Genomic DNA, 21284 nt, shown 5'->3' with positions numbered 1-21284 from the left:
CGTTTGGTATTTCTGATGGATTATAGGTCAAAAGGACCTGTCCCTATTTGAAAAAGTTTTGAAAATAAGGTATTTAGCTTATTTAGGACTGTGTGATATTAGAGTGTTATGGCGATAATATTGTTAAAAATTGTGATTAATTAATCAATACAAGCCTATTTTCATCTTTTGTGCCTCAATCACTCTGTGACCTTTAGCATTTAGGGCAATATCATTTGGACTGTCCAACTGCCTAAATATTACATTAACATGAGAAAATTGTGTGCTTATTACACTTAGAATATATTACAAAATTACTGCTCTCCAAACATTCATTTGCGATATCGATATTGTACACACTGATATTGCAGTGATGACATATTGTTTTCTGGGCCATCCATCCGTCCATCATTGTTATTTTATGTTTTTTGAAGGGTCCACATTTAAAGTCTAGTTACCAAAATAGCTAGCTAAAAAAATATGCCGTGAATTCATTGTTATCTTGTCTGCTCATTACATTAACGTTGGCTAAAGATTGCCTGAGAATACTGGAAATGTAAGATAGGGAAAGCATGAAATGTTGACTTGGAAAAACGAGCTAGAGCCTTGGATTAGAGTAGAGGTTTCTTAAGCCCTTTCGATCGGTGTTCTTTGCATGTACTGGACAAAACACAAGCCAGCTTTAATATTTAATTCCCGCTATCTGTTATTGCCAATTACAGAGCTTGTTTACTTGTACCATGGGAGTTGGCAGATCTGTTTTTAAGGGCGTGTTTCTGTTTGCGTGTGTGTGTCTGTCTCTTTGGTCCAAGCTGTTTAATGACAGGAGTTCAGAGTCCGTTTTTTTACACATGGATGTTCTCTGGTAATGCCTCAGGGAGGGTGGTGGGACTGGGTGGGTCCCCTGCGGGTCCTCGCAAGTCCCTGTGTCGCTATAAATACACACTGGGATCCCATTCAGAGGATTAATGTGAGTGCGCGTCTTCGTGACGCCACTGCAGTCGGCCGGGCTGGAGGCTATTACTGGTCGGCAGGGTTGCTATGGAGACCAGGGGCATCAAAGAGGAGCGCAACATCTGTGGGGTGTTTTGTTTGTCAAGACAGGTTTTCCTCCTTTCCCATCTTTGACCAGTACTTAAAAAGTCACTACTTCTGACAGGAAAAAAAAAAGACAAATTCTGTATTAGGGTTCATAAAACTCCCATGTCTGTTGTCGTTAGTGCTTAGATCACTTGTAAACATGGCAGTTGGATCATGTAAAACTGTATTATTTTTGGGCAGTTTTTCAGCTGCCCGTGCTCAGTCATGCTCATAGCGGACCCTCAGGGTGTAAGTCATCTGGGACTGGGGGGGACGCTCTTCACTGGGTTCATGCTAGTGGAAAGCTCATATTCTGGGGAAGCATTTAACCCCTTGGCCTTCCCTTTTCCTCTCTCCTTGGTTTCCCTCTCTATATGGACATGTTCTATTTCCACAGCTTCTTTCTTCTGGCTGCTTATCCACAACTCAGCGGGGCACAGATTTTCTGTTGATAGGTACTTATTTGGGCAATGAGCAAACTCTGTTAATTTTCAGCAGCCCCCACTCTCTCCGTCTGTCCTCCTACTGTCTGGTTCAACCTTCTGTTTTTTTTTTTTTAATTATTTTGCACATATTTTTGTTTTGGTTAAATTATCTGCTTTTGGAACCCCTTTATGGATGGATATCCTGATTAGAAAACTATCTCTAAGCCAAAAATGTCCCATATTATCACTCTTAATTTTCATTTTCTTTGAAGCATTGTTCCACGTTAAGGTATTCCAACTAGCTCTCTTTAATACTTATTTGCATCTATCTATATAATTTGTAGATAGATTTTTTAACCTTCTGTAGCATATTCTGTGTGTATATGTATCCTACTATTTGTTTTTACCATATTTGGGTACACCTTACCTCGAACAGCCTTGTGTGGTGCATGTGTGTCCCGGTAAAATGAACCCTAACCTCATAATCCTGTCACAGCACAGTGGTGCACGGAGCAGTGCATCTCTGACCCCATGATGTAACTTAGTCATTTTGAAATAATTTATTTTCACTCTGCAAGCATCTCTTCCCAAATGCCAGTTATCTAACTTCGTCCAAAATTTAACTCTTGTTTCCCAGCTTATTCCGCATTTGCCGTCATCATCTCAAGCCACGTTTATTCCAAAATTAGGAAAAGCTTTAGTGCTTGTGTCCCCACATTCCTCAAGCAGCAAACGTTACCAGTGAAGTTCAGCTAAAATCATAGCTGGAGACCGTAAAAATATTTAAAGTATGAAGCATAAATAAATCATGATCATGGGTGGTTTATTGTTTCTCAAGTAATTTTTAATTTGTAATGTTCTGAAACCAAGACCTTTTTAGGCATCTTTTGCTACAAAGATAATCTACACAGGAAACGTGGGTAAGCACAGAGGTTTTAATTTGTCCTTATCCACTAAAAACATTTTCTCTGTTGGAAGAAACAGAGATTCAGATTTATTATTGAGAAATTAAAATTTCATATTTAAAGAAGGGAAAAACCTGAGACCGAGGAAGAGGACACAACACAGTGTATGCCACAACTTGGACAAAACGCCTCAAGCGTTGAGTTGGCAGCCACAGCAGTGAGGAACCACCTGTGTTTGTGAACATAATGTTTATCAAGCTTTTTCTTTCCTTTGGTTAAACTTTTTATATGTTAGTAGAAAGCATCTCCTGATGTCCACAAATCACCTTAAAAAAACAGATTAATATCTGTTTTGTTTAAACTTTTGTCCTGCTTGTTTATTGGCTCTTGCAGCATCGTTTTTATCTCTGTGTCTGATCCAAATAAAGAAGAGATCTGATTGTCTGATAATTTTAACTTCTCTTCCAACCAGCATTTGGAGCATTAACGTGAAGCAACTAAACTGTAGACAAATACATAGTGTTTTAGTAATGTAGCCTATTGTGTCCTTATAGCATTTTAATAATGCAACTATATTGTATTTAAGATGTTGAGTGAAACACGGACTAAGTGGCGAAAAATCAGACTTTCATGATCACTGCCTGCCTTTATCATATTGTGGCGACACAGGTCCACTTCTCCCTCTTGTGCACGTCAGAGTAACCAAGAAATTACAATGTGTACCTAAAGGCAGCTTCAACCCTTCAACCACTGCTACCATAGGATAGATGACCATATAAAAGTTCACAAAAAATTGTTGGCCTCTGCCATTGTTTTACTGTTATTTCTCCTCGTAACCAGTTAGGTCTCTGAACAAACACGTCATCACGGTTTGTCACTGTTCCATGACTAATCTGTAATATTAGAAGATGCAAATGAAATCATGACAACACATCCAACAGAAAAAATGGGGAGGATTATACCTCCATTGTGATTCTCTGCTGCTAACAGCTTTAGATCAGCCGCTATAGAAGATGACTGACCAATATAGCGATATAAGCCAGCGTGCTAGATGGAAAGATGTAATGGTACATCTTTGCTGCTCTCTATTGCATTGTGCTAAAAGCAATAACAACATTTTCAGATGAAATTACTTTTCATAATGGCAGCAATGCAAGACTTGCTGATCATTGTGGTATGTAAGAGTTTAAAGGTTGAGTAGTTTGCAAAGATTTCTGGCTTTTGATGTGGGAGATATACGGTAGGTTATCCTGTTTTCCTGCTGTGCATCGCCTAATATAGAGGTTAATTACAGCAACAGGGATTTATACATCCCACTAAGAGCTAAATATGTGTCCCCAACCTCTAATTAAGTCCCAATAGGTGAGCTGTAATGTTAGTAATTAGTATTTAGGGAGAACTTATTGTGTTCTTTACTGTGCGTTGCATGAAATTTAAAATAAACACTCCTTATCATTTTTGTGTTTTGAATTCCTCTCATAACATCACAAATCATTTCAATCAATCAAAAATGTTTCAAATACATATATTTTAGTAATAGTAATATTAGTAATATAGTTCAGTAAACCTAATTAATAATCAAATAAAATAACTACCTTTCACAAACAGGTCTTGTCTAATTGTGTAACTTCTGACTTACTTTAGTCAGAACTAACAAGGCTTTGTGCAGTGTGCTTATCACTCGTTAGGCAAAATCCATTTTCTATATTATGAACAACAAAGCTATTAGAAAGGAAGGCATCATAACAGTGTAAATACTTTGCTCTCCATTAGTGCTCCTTGCTCGACACGCTTGATCCCGAGGTTGATGAACTCCTCCACATTCACAGCATGCCCCAGTCTGAAGTGTGTGATAAGGTTACTTATGTTGATTTATAGTTGGATAGTGCATGTATTTCTCCTGCCTCCATCATCTTCAGCTTGTAGTTTCTTACCCGTGCTTCTTGAGGCACTCACTGCTTTTTAACAAAGAATATCGGATAGCAAGACAATTGGCTCACAAGATGAAATAAATGGGCAGAAATAAATGGATGGATGAATATTAGCATTTGCAAAGACATGAAACCTATTGCATCTAGATTTAATCTCTAAATCTGTCTCCTTCCACATTTGTGCTACCAAAGCTGTTGCTTTTTGGAGGTGTGTGTCTGTGTCTTGGCACAAATAAGTTATTCTTCATATGTTTACAGTAGGGAAGTTCTTTAGTCTCATTGAGAAATGAGTATACTTTATATCTGAAATAAATCAGATGACCTTTTGCTTAATGTCAGAAGAAAACTGAGGAAAGAGATGATGGTTTTAGGTAAATAACGAGTGGAGTGAAAGTCAAATTAACTAAACCTGGTGGGACAGTTATGAACTGCAATATTATTGAAAAGCATCCTGATTGTAAAAGTTAGCAGCTCAAAAATACAATAAATGTTTGAGTTAAATATTTTCATACTGTAATTTGCTTCTGAGTGAAGGAAAGAGCAAATTTTAGACTGGTACTAAGTCCTAGTTAGGACATTGATGGCACTGTTATTGTTTAGCATTATTCGCCATTGCACAGAAGTAAACTGTTTAAGCAATGTTTTGATTTAGATTCATCTCAGATTCCTTAAAAGTTGATTTAAATAAGCTTCACTATTTGTGAAAGTTTACAAAGAAGCCACTTATAGCTGCGGTTGACAAGAAAGTCCCCAAGAGTGAAAGTATTGAGCTATGCAGGCAGGGCACAACATTCAAAGGGTGCTTACATTCTTTTCCATTTTATTAAGAGACGCATTTTTTTATGTTCAAACTTTTCGTCTGTAGTTCTTCATCACAAAGTTTACAAACTAGTCCTCATTTTCTCTTGGTAAAAACACAGATTTTTAAGCCCTTATTTAATAAGCTGTAATATGTTTGATCAAGTGTAATATTATTGTTTTACATAATTTATCCTGTCTTTTTGTTGGTTCTGTCCCATTTTGGAAAGTGTTGCAAGCATCAGAAAGTGTTAAAACAAGAAACTTGGCCGACATCTAACCCTATGTAAGTTTAAACAGTTTGCAGGAAAATACATTTGTACCTGTTAAACAGCCTGTCGACTTTGTTGGAGATGGCAGTCCTTCATTGCTAACTTTGGAAAGTGAACTAGAAACAATTTAGCTGAAAGTAATGAGAAATATTTGCCTCAGGAAAATCATATATTACCACTGACATTCATATCCAAATGCTTGTTAGTGCATATGTGTTGTGTCAGGCCACAGCTGGGCGCTGCAGTCTGTGTGGTGCGAGTTTCCATCTCTGGCTTAAGCTAATTATGTAACCTGTGGCCGCAGAGCGTGAGTGAGCACAGTGATCCTCAACTATAAAAGGGAAAGAGGATGGTAGAAGAGGGTCGTTCTACTTTGGGGAAAACACATTCTTTACTTTCAGCTGTGTGATACTACTTTAGCCGTCTGACCAGAGTAACTAATATATTTTTCATGTCCTGTAGTCGAGTGAAAACACAGCCCGAAGCCAGAAGAATTCAGTTATTTAGTAATTACATTGTATGTCGTAACAAAATCCTCAGAATTAAACTTTCCATGAAATTTAAATTTCAAAATAATTTGCAGACAGATTATCTGACTAAAAGCTGCTTTCGACAAAGCATTTTGTGTTGCAAACATCAGTTTATAATTCTACATTTTTACTGCAAAACTGAGCTGGTTATCACTGTAGGAGACCAATGTTCATCGTCAATTACCCTGATTTTTGGCCATTTACAAGCAATTTAAACTAATTTCAAATCATGTGGAAAATTAGGATAGGTTAAATAAAGCTCAACATTTATGAAAAGCAGTTGAGCAGTGGAGTTTAATTTGAAATTAAACATAGTGAGATGAAAGTGAGGATGTAACCAAAGTTAGGATGTAGAGCGCGTTGCTCTAATTTGAATCAAGTGATCTGCAAGTTGGTTTTGCTTTAGATTTATTTTTGCACAATTGAATTATGTTGAGTCAATGACTTCAATAATTAAACAATTTATGTTCACATCTCACAGTAAGTTGCTCACTAATTTGAAGCAAGGCTTAAGTTATACAGAGTCATTCTTGTTTCTTGGTTTCGTAAATGTTTGTTTTTCCCAAAATTTGCTAATTTTACGTTAGCTGTCTTTTAACAGCAGATAAAGTTATCCAACTTGCTATTGGACATAACTTGGCGGTCAAACGAAGAAGACGAATCTGAAAAGTGTTCCAGGTCTTAGAGAGGTTCCATTTGCTGCAAATCTTTCAGGATGTTTCTGCCATCTTTACACACATAGAAACATGATATTTTGCCTTTCTTTGCAGAATCTCTTAAGTTTAAACGTATTGAATTGAGACTATAGGAACATACATTTTAAGTCTTTCTGCAAATCCCTTGAATCCCTGCACATGTGTAGTATCAGTTTTTCTGCACACATTCGTTGCTTTTCTGATAATTAATCTTCTTGCTTGGCTGGTCAATTTTATGGAAAACTTCAGGTGGTTTTAAAACTTTTGTTAGTGTGTTGTACAATCAGATCCTGCTGGTTAAACTGTCGATCCGCTATTATGTATTAAAGATAATCCTGATGTCCATTTTTACAGTAAATGATGTTTGCTTCATCATTTTCACTACCTGACTTTGAGTAAATGTTCCCAGGTCTGCATGCTTCATTGAGTTTTGTTAGGCGTTGCGAGACTTGATAGCCTGTGAAATTAGATATCTTCTGCAGTGAATACACAAACCAGACAGGATGTTCATCCTGATGAAGTCTTTATTTACACTGCTCTCTCTACACCAACCTCGTATCCAATCCCTTAAAAGTCAATGTAAAAATATACTTGAGCGATATTTGCAATGATCTCACCTTCATTTGTGCTGTTTGTTCAGGGAACAGGTGTAGTAAAAATACAAGTCTTCCAAGTCTGGCATTGAATTTAAGACTGCCATTTATCCAGTGTGAACACTCCAATTTTATGCTATTATACTTGAAGCAATGTCGTTGATGTATCCAGAAAACTATGTGAAAACAAGTGAATACTCAATGGATTCTGTCCTGAAGTGGATGTTAGGGTTGAATCTAATTCATGATAATTGAGTTGAATAAATAGAAGGCCTTATAACCTGCTTGTGATTTTGAATGTTGAAGCTGTTTTTTCAGAGCAGCAGCTTGTCGTACTTTGCTCGGAAGACATAGAGCACTGTGTTCTTTTTTTTGTGTGTGTCCTAGTTAGTGGTGTTATAGAAATTCTGACTAAATCAGAATAGCTTCCCATCTTTCTTACCAGAAATTATAATAACAATTTTTAATCCATAACCATCAAAACAAGTGGTTGTTTTAGCTAAACAGAGCTTACTTCCAAACAGTGCTTTTTTTGTAGAACACGTTCTATTTTAATTCTTTTTAAGACTTTTATTGTTTTTCAAATTTTCTAACACTCCTCCATTTTAAGTGTGCCCACCCAGAGCATTGTGCAAGCATTAGCATGCTGTTGCAGGTTTGATATTTTTCAGGCATCACAAACAGAGTCAGAATAAAATGTACATCTTACTGCAAGGCAACATGCCTGTGTTTCAGTGGAAACCAGCTCTGACCAGTGGATCTGTACACTTGCGGCTAAAATGCACTTTACTGCTGTAAACACAACACAAGCATCCCTCCAAACACATTACTCCAGATAGCAATAACTTTGTTTACATAAGCACAAGTAGACAAGCGCTATGCAGATGCATGAATAAATGAATCATCTGATCGGACAGCTGAAAGTGTTCTCCATCTTTATCTTCATTGCCATGTTTCATTTTCTCATCCTGAATTTAGCTGGGAAGAGCAGCAGTGTCATTAATTAAGATATCAAAATTCCTCTCTTTAAAATGCAGCTTGTGTAACAATAGGTTTTAGTGATAAAATTAATAATTAGTCTTTTTTATTTAATCATGAAAAAAATGCTTTTAGAATATACACTGCTCAAAAATATAAAGGGAACACTTTAACATTTAAGTGAACACTGAAGTGTTCCCTTTATTTTTTTTAGCAGTGTATATATATATATATATATATATATATATATATATATATRTATCATAGGACTGAATCCTTAAAAGGGATTATTATATGCTGATATAAATAATACCTCATTTGATCTGATTTTGGCAATAGATCAATCATTTTAGGACTGATTTCTCATTTTTGTAAACACTCAATTTTTAGCCAATTTGAGTTGTTCTTTAGGACGTGTGGCATAAAACGATTCTGAATATTTTCCTTCTAAAATAATGCACAAAAGTAGAGATGTGCCGATCAGGTTTTTTCCTTCCGATTCCGATCACCCATGAGGGCCGATCACCGATACCGATCACATGATTTTTTTTTTTTTTTTTTATCATAAGCATTACCGGTTAAATTATATGGAAAAAGGAACCATAAATTCACCTTAATTTAGACAAAAACTTGTTTTTAATAACTTTTTCCAAGAAAAAGTTATTATGCAAATTGTACTGCTATCGGTAATACTAACTTTAACAGACTGAAAACATATGGAGGCTCTGAAGCGGCTAAATAATGTAAAGAGTCAAAATAAAACCTCTCAACATTGCCAAAAAATTCAAGTATAAAACTTAACATTCAAAGGCAAATACAGGATCCATTACAATAAACAATCCTGAGTTACTGAATGAACACTTCCTGATAGCACGGCGGCTAGCTGATTACTGCTAGTTCTGAGTGGCTGTTTCTGACTGAGCAGAGTAATTATGCAGAACAGGGAGGAGATTGATTATTTTTTCAGAGATTACCTGTCTCATGTTAGGACAGCGAAAGTTTTAATACTTATGTAAAATGTAGTTTTTTAGGTTAGATGCTGCAGCTTTAAGCAGAGGTTTGGTGTGAGAGTCACTACCAGGTGGAGCAGAAGCGGCTGTCTGTGAAATATTACTACTTGTAGCGCGTAGCAGCGGTTCAACAGCGAGAGCAGAACCAGCGTCTTACATCGCAGCTCGAAGACTTAAATAATTTTGCGGGTTATTTGTTTAGCTTTCTGACCGTCATGCTAATCCGGATGAGTGTTTGTAGCTGTGCGCTGCTTTTCCTGCTGTCTGATCCTCCATATGTTTTTTACTGCAGTGAGCCTCGAGTAGCCAAACTCCTGTCAAGTATGGCATTGTTTTTATGCCATATTAGATTCGTCGTATTGATGCATTTTAACGTGCTTCACCCCACATGCTTCAATTTTTCGCCGCAACACGCAAACTTCCCCATTCACTCAATGTGTTACAGTTCCACATCGTTTAGGATTTGTTGCTGCGCGTTTGCGCAGTGAAGGAAAGAGGAGACCAGCTGCACAGGCAGGCTGCGAAATGAGATGCAGGTGATCGGTTTGTGTGATCGGCAAMARGAGACCATGATCGGCGATCACCGATCATACACTTTTTCACGGAAATCGGCCGATTATGATCGGTGGCCGATCGATCGGCGGCCGATTATGATCGGCACACCTCTAATATCCTTACCTCTAATGAAGTGATCAGAGCAAATCTGTACTGTATTAGATGGCTTTTGTCTCTTCTGGATATCAGCCAGCCACCGAGGTAGACATTCAATGCTTAGTATCAATCAATCAATTTTATTTACAAAGCACCCTTCATACTAAAAGCAGCTCAAATTGCTGTACAGATCAATAAAAACAAACCCACAAAACAAAAATAATTAACATTTGCTCACATTCACGGGATGGAATGAACGTTTCTCTGTACTGTTTTATCGCCTTTGTTTTTACATCCTTCAATCCCACAATATCCAACCAACGCAGTTCTCTTACGTTCAATCAGTGAAGTAAAATGCTGCTTCCGTTCTATCAAGATGGCGACAGGGAACCCGGATGTTGGAAGTGTGACGTCATGTGGGAACTATCTGTAAGGATTGAAGATAAAATATATCTTTCAAGAAATAAGCTTCACTTACAAAGAAGACCTTAAAGAAATCTGTAATCAGTGTATAAAATGTGTGATTTTGCATTACTGAGTCAAGGAAATTCCTTAAGCATGTATTAAGATCATTACAATAAGGTCATATAAGGTGAATTTTTTCAGTGACGAGAAATATTTTAGCCTGTTCTTGAGAAGGTTATTTTTAGGCCCAAAATCTATTCAAGTCCGACTTCACACATGGTTTTTAGTTAAATTCATTGACTATCAATCCCTTGTTGAATACTACATTCAAGCCAAACTTGAAGAGATGTCTAATGAGTCAGCGTAACTAAAAATACTCATGTGAGTGTGCAGAGGCTTCTGAAACACATCTGCTTTCATCTAATCTCACCATACTCTACACTCCCGAAATAGATTTACAGTCTGTAAAACTTAGAGCTGATACTTTTCAGTCGCTCATTAATGTCACAGCAAAAGGCGACGTGAGCCGCAAACATGGAAACCACTTTCCTTCAGACTCTCAGACATGAGAAAAGATAAACAAGGAGCAGACTTGGAGTGTATTACAACAGCAGACTTATCTTGCTCCATTGTTCTGACTTTGTGCTTAATGACTAATTTATCTGTATTTTACTGTATGATATGCACATACATTTGGTTATTGGCGCGCTCTTTCTGTTGTCACATGTGTCCGTTTGAGCATGTCCCCAGTCAACCCTTCCACCACCGACTAACTGATGTAGCTATAACCTAATTTTAGTTTATGAGGTGTGGGACCGCTGGGTGTTACCCTAGCTGCAATTTTAGGCGAGGTCCTCGCGGGGCTCCGATCTGTCGTAATTATCTCATTGTCAGGGGTTGGACAGGGGGCTCGGACCTCAGCGACTTCTACCTGCTTCCCTTGGCTCCTCACGTGCGCACTCGCACATCGAGGCGCTCCGAGGCCCCGGTGCGCAGGCTAGCCTGGCAGAGGATCAGTCGCCGCACTGCCATTGGACGGATTTGATCCCGCTGAGTAAAATGTTACCTAACGCATACTGTGCAGCGTGGTGAGAACTAGGCTAACGGCAGACAGGACGGCACAACCCAATTAGTTTGAATTAGAGACGGGAACTATCTCTCAGCATCAGTATTGTAAAATGTTGTCAAAGAAGCAAATCTAAAAAAAAAAAAAAAAAAAAAACTAATTATGCAGCTAACATTTCAGTAATGTTTAATTACTGTAATTATATTACTATAATTTCATCGTTTTATCAGAATAAAAACGTTTTCATGTATTTTCATTGCATTTGCCTTTGGGTCTTTTGACTCAAACTTTCTTGCGTTTTGTCTGTTTTTGTTTCCGTAGCACTGAGCAGCTGTTAAAGCTCCTTCAATCGTGTCGTTTGTTTTTGGAGTTGTTACTGTGTGGATGGGAAACAAGCAGGGTTGGGCTCTATGGGATTGTTTACATAGTCCACCAGGGAGAAAAAATAACAAATTGTTGTGATAAGAATTAGTGATGGTGCCAGCAATTCACTTCTGATGATTTTCACAGAACACGAAAAAACTGGCGAAATGATGGAGATTCTTTTAAGTTTATGTATTTAAAATGTGGACGGGGTATACTGATAAACATTTAGAAGATAAATATACAAGATTGCAGCCAGAGGCTTAAAGTTTTGTCTTATGCCTGTTGGACAAGTTTCAGATTCAGATGTTCATATAAAACATGGACTGCGGGACAAAAAAAAAAAAAACATGCCGCAGGTGATGAATATGGCAATCAAACTCATAATAAAATGTTTCAATTAATAAGACTTATTTGAAGTTTGTTTATTCAGTAATATTCAACAGCATGCAGCCTATTTATACCAGCTTTCTGTCTGAATTTGGGATCAGCGACATTTTGTCCCCAGTCTTTCCATTCCCTTCATCCGGCGGCTGTTTGTTGTGGTCTTAACATTCAGTCTCACTCGTTGGTAATCAGTGGGCGTATTAAACTTGGATTCTGGTTCACTGGAGGATTGAACATTTCCAATGCAGATTTTTATTTTTTTATATTTGGAGCCATTATGTAGGTGTGAGATCAGCTCTTACTACCCGCTGTCCAGTTGTTCAGCCTTTCAGATTTATTCTGTGTTTTCATCATGACGGCACTCAGATGTTTCAGCATTCTCAGTTCATCTGCCGGTGGGGGAGGCCGTAGCCCACCCAGCAGGTATTTCCTCTGACTTTTGTTGTTGTCTGATCAGTGTTCACACATCAAAACCAGATGCCCCCCTACTACCTTTAATGCATCAGTCACAGCCTCTCCAGTCACAAACAGCTGTTTTTTCTCTATTCATTTTCCAATAGAGATTTGTATCTCTCCGTAACGCCATAAATTCAGAAAAATACGTTTCTTAGGGGTCATTAAGAATTTTGTCCTCTACTTAAAAAAGCAATGTTTGTTTTTGCCATTATCTTAGCTAAGGTAGAGGATGAAATAGATTGATAGTCAGCTGTTACAGACAACTTGCTCTCTGTTGACTGGCTGGAAACGTGGTTACAATAGGAGTTGTCAGCTGGAGCTGTTGAGCAGATCATGTAACCACTTAAAAAAGGTGAGGCATACTAGAGGGCAGCAAAAACATATCAGTTTTCTCCCGTCATGTTTGTTTAAAATTTCTTACGGGAACAAGCAAACATGAACGTTTTTTTCCAGACGATCCAAGAAAGACTTCAGAGGGTTTCACAGATTTTGGAAGTCGGAAAGTAAAACACCAAAAAAATGTTAATGCCACAATGAAAGGAAGAAAAATGTTTTCCAAAGACATTCAAAAGAATAGGATAGAGTAGATTACAGAGTTGTAATTTTTTCAGCCTTCTTGTTTACCTCCTATCTTTCTCTTCGTCAATACCCTCCGTAATAGATGTATGTCTCAACAAAAGCGGATTTCTCAAGCTTGAAAAACCAATATGATTTTGCCTCACCCTGTGTTTGGTGCATGGCACACTTGAGGACGACCTCTTCTGGATAACTCCTTGGCTAATTTCCAAAGTGCCTCTCCATCAGGGTTTGTAATGTCAAAGACCTGGAGAGTTGGCTGTTCTGACTTTCAGAGCACATGCACAGGCAAAAATTAAATATTGATTCAGGGATTATAATTGTTTTTCCAGATGAGGATGTATTTTATCACAGATCATTAAAATAATCCATTATAAAGGCATGCTAACTTAATGACATGGTGAGAAAACAGTCCATGAAAAGGATCTAGCTTGGATATTCTGTCTCTGAAAATCATCTTTTCAAGAGTTAGCCATAAGTTGTGCTGTGATTTAAAAAAACAACAAAAAAACACATGAGATGCAATAAAGTACTCTGTTTTATAAAATTTATTGTCCTTTTTGCTCATTCATTTTGTACATTTAGAAACAACTTAATAAACATTTTCTTAAACTGAACAACACTTTATTTTCAGAAGCTGTATCTCATCTCTGACGTTTTGCCTTTTCTTGTGCATTTCTTGAACTCCGTTTCCATTAATTTATCGTTTAAACTAGCAAAGCAATGTTGCATTACATGCATGTGTACAAGTCCAACAGATCCACACTCAACCAAGTGTACACATATTACACTTCTAGAACAAATAGTGAAGGCATAATGTTAAATTATAGAAATCACTCTGTATGACTGTTCAATAATATATTACAGTAGTGCAGTATATTTTCTGGTAAATGATACTGGTGTACAGTTGATCAAAATATAACCAAACCTTTCAGTATTCCCATAATAATTTAATATTAGCTGAGCTCTCAGACTGCATAGCATGTCACGTCCTCATGTGAGCGGCTCCTTCACAGTTTTGCCTGTTACATTTAAGACTTATGTAAGACAAAACCACATTTGGGTAGTGTCATCCACAATATTACAATATCCTGTGAATTGGCACACGAGTTGTGGTCTTTTGAATCAAAACTGACTTGATTTGTGTTTGGAAAAGGGCATGGTGTGTGTTCAGGGTCACTGTGTCTTTTCACAGTGACCCAGGTCATTTGAGTTTCCTGTTATAAATGGGTATTAAAAACAAGAAACAAATGGCTTTTTGATGTTTGTTTTTTTGTTGCTGCTGTTTTAAAATGCAGACATTTAAAATAAGATTTTAAAAAAGCTATAAACCATGTTGTTCAAATCCCATCCAGGAATTAGATTAAGATGTAGAGTGTTGCTTCCTCAACCTGCTTCTGTCATTACCTAACAATAGATCTATGTGCCTGATAGACTGAAAAAAAGGCTCCCTAATTGCTCTATATTGACCTGATGAATTGCTGCAGGAATCATGAGTGCTGTTCTTGTGTTCAATATGCATGGCTTCAAATAAGCCCCCTCTCAGACTAACTGCATAAGTAAACCCAGTTGGGTCATTCACATGGGAACAATATGGATGTACTAGTCAATCCTTGGTGTTATCGATTCTCAGCTACTTTATAACCTTTGTAGGCCTTGTACTAACAGTCTGGGCATAACGTCGCTGCTGTTGAGAGTGGTGCAGCGTGGTGCAGTCCTATGAGTTCAGACTCCTGATTGGATGTTAATAAACCAACCTTAAGCAAACAATTGACATTATAAAGCTGTTTCTCTTGAGCAGATGTTTGTACTGTGTGGTCATGTTGGTCAGGACTTTTACTGGGTGTCTGCCCATCCTTAGTGTTTTAAATTCGTTTATCTAAAATTAAGGCCTTAATATGTTTTAAATTTCTTTTTTAAAACATAAGTTTGCATTAAATACGTTTATCTCGGGTATTAAATTTAGTCTTGACAGGACTCATATAATCATATGTATTTTTTTTCTTGCGGGGCTTCAAACGTTTGAGTCGCACTCAGACATTGCATGTGACTGGACAGTTGATGCTACTGGTAGCTCACTGCTAACATCCCCTTGCTAGTTAGCTAGATAGCTTTTTTTGAGTCTGTCATGGTAAGTGCAGAAGTATCGGCAGTTTGCTATACATAGTTTGTACTTTTCTGTGGAAATACAAGGCTTAAATTGGTCTTAAAAAGTCTTAAATTTGAGTTGGTGAAACCTGCAGAAACACTGGTTTTAGTGCAATTTCAAAGTCCTTAAAGATGCTTTTATTTTTTTATTTTTACTGTCCTCCAGCAGTAATTGAGCCAGAGGTGAGGTTCACCTTGGACAGATTGTGTGTCAGTCAAAGGGGCAAGATAGAACTACCAGTTGTCATGCACATTTTGTTTTTAGACTAACCTGTTCTTTTTCTTTTCTTTTGTGTCTCAGGATTGTGAGCAGCCATGACAAAGTCCTATGAGTTCAACTGGCAGAAGCACCTGCCTGAGTTCATGCAAGAAGGTGCCTCCTTCGACAGGTTTGATGAGGTAAACGTTTATCTGCAAATAATTCTAGTTGGATGAAAACATGCTCCGAGTTTAATTATAACAGCAGACTAAAAAAAAAAAACATCTTGTTTTGGCTCCTATTTCCTCTGATTAACTTAATGAGGGCACTTAGGTAGGACATTTGACAGGCAAAGGGAGGAAAGTGTGTCACCCACCCGGCAGAAAGACACGCGTGTCGCCCTGCATGCACCAGGAAATTCCCTCAGTCCTCTCCATCCATGCAGCTGTCAGAGAGGGGAGGAGGATCCCTCTCAGAGCACAGTGGAAAACATGAAAGCGTGCGTGGAGAGCCATGATCATATCCACGGTCACGTCAAAGAGAGCAATTAAAACTGGGTCGCTGTACTTTTGATGAGCGTCCTCAGTGTGTTGCTGCTGTGAACTTTGAGCCAAGCAGAGGCAGAACATGATGGAACCGGCCTGAATGTTAATAAGGTCAGCTTTTCATCTCACCTCTGCTTTTTTTTCTTTTTCATTAAGGACTAATTATATTCTAGAATGGGATTATTTACATCTGAAAAAACAAAACTGATGAAAGTTGAACTTTGTAAAGATTGCAGGGTACATCTAAGGTCGACTGAAACAACATAAACATGTCACTGATGAGGGCACAGAACCACGCTAAACAGCAAAGATTGTTTTTTTTTGTTTCAACACAAAAACATTCCCCACTGACTGAAACCTCACTGAGCGACAGATGGTGGAGGCAGGTAATGCGCACATGTTCTAAGTGGCTTGTTGAATTTTAATCAAATGTTCACTCCAGTTAGAATGCAGTTCCACCACTTTAATAGAGGTTCTGCCTCCCTGTTTTGACAACATTTAAGGGTTCTGAAGTACAATGGAAAGGTTTTAAATGGGTTATAGATCTGCAGTAATTACAAAGTGTTTGCCTATGAGAGACATTTCAAATGTATTTTCCCCTCTCTGACAGTCCACAGTCATGGAAGTGAAAGGTTAAAGAGATGGAGTGCAATTCATCATGCTAAGAGCCAAAGCGCTTCTTCCCTCTGCGTATTTCTTTCATTATCTCGCTGATAGGAAATCAATCGCTGAAGATGTGGCTGGTGTTTGGTTTCTATGGGACCAGGCAGCCTCATATTGACAGCTGCTGGAGGCAGAGAGTGACAGGCCAGAACTGCGAGACGCAGAAAACTCGTAAGCATGGGTTTCTGGCGAATGCTTGGTCCTGTCACGGCCTCAGAGGTTTGTTGGAGAACATTAGTGCACAAACGGCATTATGGAGACCAAGAAACACAGCAGAAAGGATAGGGACTGGATACAAGTGCATGCCACACTTTCTAGATTTGTGCTTTCCATTTTAAATGTAGTTTTGTGCGTACACACCTACACACACATTGATGTGGCATCTTGGACAGGAAAGACAGAATCCATCCATTTAGAGATGAAAGTCAACCCCTTGAATATTTGATTCCTTTATCATTATAAGATCTAGTATTCCAGTCCTACTGCAGTAGCACACCCTTTTGCCATCTCCCTCAAAGAACTGGCTACTTTGTAAAATTAAGTCCCTGTCGGCCTTAATTCAGATGAAAGTGAATTGAAAGCTTTTAGCCGAGCTCTCAGAGGCCTCGCTGCTTCCTGGATGGAAGATTGAATGTTTTCTTCATTTTCTGGTGGTTTCAGATGACACGCGTCAGCTAAACAGGCCAGCGTCGTCCCATTTGTGGCCACGTATCTAATAGCGGCAGCAGACATCCTAAAATAATGCATTACGTGTAGATGTGCGTGTGCACTTGTGTGTGGCATTGTTCCCCATTGCTAATATTAGAAGAAGAGTGACCTCTCAGCATCAACCCCCTTCTGTTTCCCCCTGCCCCCCTTTTAATCTTTTTGGCTATCTCAGATCAGAGGGTTAGGGAATAAAAATGTTAATATGCTCTGCCTTGGATATTCAGTATTGAAATTATTCATATACAGGTATGCTCCTATTTATATTTCCTTTATGTGAAGTGGAGCACTAATCCTATATACCAAATGTTTACATTTGTACATCTCACTTACTGTACTGATCATTTTTATCTAGATTAAACTATCTATTCATACAAATTGAATGCTTTTGTGTAGAGGTGTGCCGATCGATCGGCCACCGATAATAATCGGCCGATTTCCGTGAAAAAGTGTATGATCGGTGATCGCCGATCACGGTCTCTTGTTGCCGATCACACAAACCGATCACCTGCATCTCATTTCGCAGCCTGCCTCTGCAGCTGGTCTCCTCTTTCCTTCACACTGCGCTAATGCGCAGCAACAAATCCTAAATGATGTGTAACTATAACGCACTGAGTGACTGGGGAAGTTTGCGTGTTGCGGCGGAAAATTGAAGCACGTGGGGTGAAGCACGTCAAAATGCATCAACACGACGAATCTAATATGGCATAAAAACAATGCCATACTTGACGGGAGTTTGGCTACATCGAGGCTCACTGCAGTAAAAAAGACATATGGAGGATCAGACAGCAGAAGTAAAGCACCGCACAGCTACCAACGCTCACTCGGATTAGCATGACGGTCAGAAAGCTAAACAAATAACCCGCAAAATTATTTAAGTCTTCGAGCTCCGATGTAAGATGCTGGTTCTGCTCTCGCTGTTGAACCACTGCTACGCGCTACAAGTAGTAATATTTCACAGACAGCCGCTTCTGCTCCACCTGGTAGTGACTCTCACACCGAACCTCTGCTTAAAGCTGCAGCATCTAAGGTGGATGAAAAAAATACATTTTACATACGTCTTTCGCTGTCCTAACATGAGACAGATAATCTCTTAAACAAAATAATCGATCTCCTCCCTGCTCTGCATAATTACTCTGCTCAGTCAGAAACAGCCACTCAGAACTAGCAGTAATCAGCTAGCCGCCATKCTATCAGGAAGTTTTCATTCAGTAACTCTGGATTGTTTATTGTAATGGAACCTGTATTTGACTTTGAATGTTAAGTTTTATACTTGAATTTTTTGGCAATGTTGAGAGGTTTTATTTTGACTCTTTGCATTATTTAGCCGCTTCAGAGCCTCTATATGTTTTCAGTCTGTTAAAGATAGTATTACCGATAGCAGTACAATTTGCACAATTCCTGTTTTGTTTTGTTCTTGGAAAAAGTTATTAAAAACAAGTTTTTGTCTAAATTAAGGTGAATTTATGGTTCCTTTTTCCATATAATGTAACCGGTAGTGCTTATGATTAAAAAAAATAATTATGTGATCGGTATCGGTGATCGGTATCGGTGGTCGGCCCTCATGGGTGATTGGAATTGGAATCGGCAGGAAAAAACCTGATCGTCACATCTCTACTTTTTGTGCATTATTTTAGAAGGAAATGTTTCTACCTGTGTGTGGTTGTGTGTGTGTGAGTGTGTGTGTGCGTGTGTGCGTGTGTGCGTGTGTGCGTGTGTGTGTGTGTGTGTGTGTGTGTGTGTGTGTGTGTGTGTGTGTGTTTGTTTGTTTGTTTGTTTGTTTGTTTGTTTGTTTGTTTGTTTGTTTGTTTGTTTGTTTGTACCACCTTGTGGGGATCATTTTTCTAACACTACATTATGGGGACCCACTGCTCTTTGTGGGGACCAGGCTGCAATTTTTGGCTCCTGGGTTAGATTTAAGACTAAGATGTGAGTTGAGTTTTGGTTAGGGATAGGTATGTAATGGTTAGGATAGGGGTAAGGTTTAGGCAGTAGAAATGAATGGGGGTCAATGGAAAGTCCCCAAAAATATAGCCACGCAAACGTGTGTGTGTGTAAGGTTTTTGCCTTATAGAATATATTAGGGCTTAATCCTCTTGTCTGATTGTATAATCCTTACAGGTTGTGTAATGTGAGGCTACATCAAATGAAACTCTTTGATCAATGAAGCCTCTAATATGAAAATCCAATTCTCCTTTTCAGGACCCATACCTCTTTGAGCCCAACTGTCAGATGAAGGTGGATGAATATGGCTTCTTTATCACATGGAAGAGTGAGGGAAAGGTACAATCTTCCTCTCATCTGTCTTTCAACTATATTTTTTTTTATGTCAGGAGACACTGCAGACTCTGTCCTCAGTCATAAAGCTTCTTATATTATGTTTCAAGAAATGGTCTACCATCCTGAAGCAGACCGCACTTTGGTTCCTGAAAAAAATAAAGTCAATAGAAAAGCTGGCAAAGTACGGAAAGTTGCAGCCTTAACTAATACGATAAAGGTATGACTTATATTTGACAGAAATAAACAAAATCCACAGTAAATCCTTACTTTTACTATTTCTTTCTTAATGTTACACAGTCCTATATGATCACTGATAAGCAATTTTCTTGTTCTACGACTCTACACTATTCTGGGTATTGTTTAAAAAAAAAAATCCAAATTTGACATTCTAATTTTAAAAGTTTTTTTCTTCGAGTTTAGAAAAAAATCAATTTAAATTGCCAGTTGGATTCCTGTCAAAAATATTGTAATACCTGTAAAATCTAGGCGTCACTAACAATGCAATTGGCACAGCAAGACGATGCTAAGCTTAGCTAAATACTTTTGTAGGTCTCGTTTCCTCTGACACAGTTTTAATTTAAATTTTAGGCAGTAACTTTTTGTTAGCTTACATTTGAAGCTAAAATATCGGAATGCAGTTATTTTGTTTTTTTCTTAACCCTCCTACGATGTGTGTGTCCCGCAGGAGGGCCAGGTTCTCGAGTGTTCTCTTATCAACAGTATCCGTGTTGGTGCCGTCCCTAAGGTGAGACGTTTTGGAAAGACAATCTTCTCACTTCTGCTTTCACTGAAACTTGCACTCTCATCCCACGACACAGGCTTGTTTTCTCACTGCGACTCTCATGTTTAAAACAAATCTGGGGAGGCCGCTTTTTAAGCGTCATAATTCATGTCTAAAATTAGCCAATGCTTCAGTGGCGCATTTCAGCATTGCCTAATAATCCTGACTGACTTCTCACTGATGACTTATACATAAACATTAAATATTTAACAGTTCAATATTGATACAACCCTGGACGAGTTCGGCCACTGGCTGTATTTGAATCATGTTTTATTGTGTTTGTTTGACCCTCAGAGGAAAAATAGATAATGATGCCTCTGTAATAATACGCTACCAGAGAACCTTTGGGTTAAGGAGATCAACAGCTCACAGGTATAAGACATTCTGTCTCTGTCAGGACAAAAAAAGGAAAAAACATCCTCGTCCTATAATAAGGAGGTGATTCTGAAGAGACTTTCTGACCAGTAGTCGGCTTCTTCACTGCATCTGGCAACCAATCAGCAAGCCAGACACACACATATAAACCTTTAGGGTCTCTCTGTATATTAAATATTGATTCATTCGCTGCACTATCAAATATAATATTTGACTCGTTTCCAACTGTATGAATTATGGACGCTGTTATTAGATGCTTCTAAACTTAGGGGTAGGGTTCCTGCTTTATATCAATATCTGGATACAAACTCATCAAGCAGCTGAAAGTCTGCTAAAGACTGCGTAGAGAAGTGCTGCAAACGTTACCGATCGGGTGCAGACGTTTTGATGTTAACCTGTTTATTTGGTCCACGGTCACCTTGCGTATGTGTGGACACGTATGCAGATGCTGCAGCTCGATAGCAGCACCTTGTGTTTGTTCAAACGCT

General features: G+C 38.3%; 1 protein-coding gene across 5 annotated transcripts in view; it reads left to right on the top strand.

Annotated features, from left to right (window-relative positions):
- plcb4b (phospholipase C, beta 4b) overlaps positions 1–21284 on the top strand; it is an 85119-nt gene that overhangs the window by 22801 nt on the left and 41034 nt on the right. For all 5 annotated transcript variants that reach the window (XR_001776093.1, XM_017302198.1, XM_008398323.2 and 2 more), the window contains 3 exons: positions 15550–15647; positions 19563–19643; positions 20326–20385. Coding sequence is in view for 4 of the 5 variants with exons in the window: in XM_017302198.1 (XP_017157687.1) it covers positions 15564–15647; positions 19563–19643; positions 20326–20385 (225 nt within the window). In the remaining variant the exon portion in view is untranslated. The remainder of the gene's footprint in view (positions 1–15549; positions 15648–19562; positions 19644–20325; positions 20386–21284) is intronic.

This window comes from Poecilia reticulata, linkage group LG21 (assembly GCF_000633615.1).
Source record: "Poecilia reticulata strain Guanapo linkage group LG21, Guppy_female_1.0+MT, whole genome shotgun sequence".
In the NCBI taxonomy this organism is placed as follows: Eukaryota; Metazoa; Chordata; class Actinopteri; order Cyprinodontiformes; family Poeciliidae; genus Poecilia; species Poecilia reticulata.
This window is presented reverse-complemented; position numbering and strand designations above follow the sequence as displayed.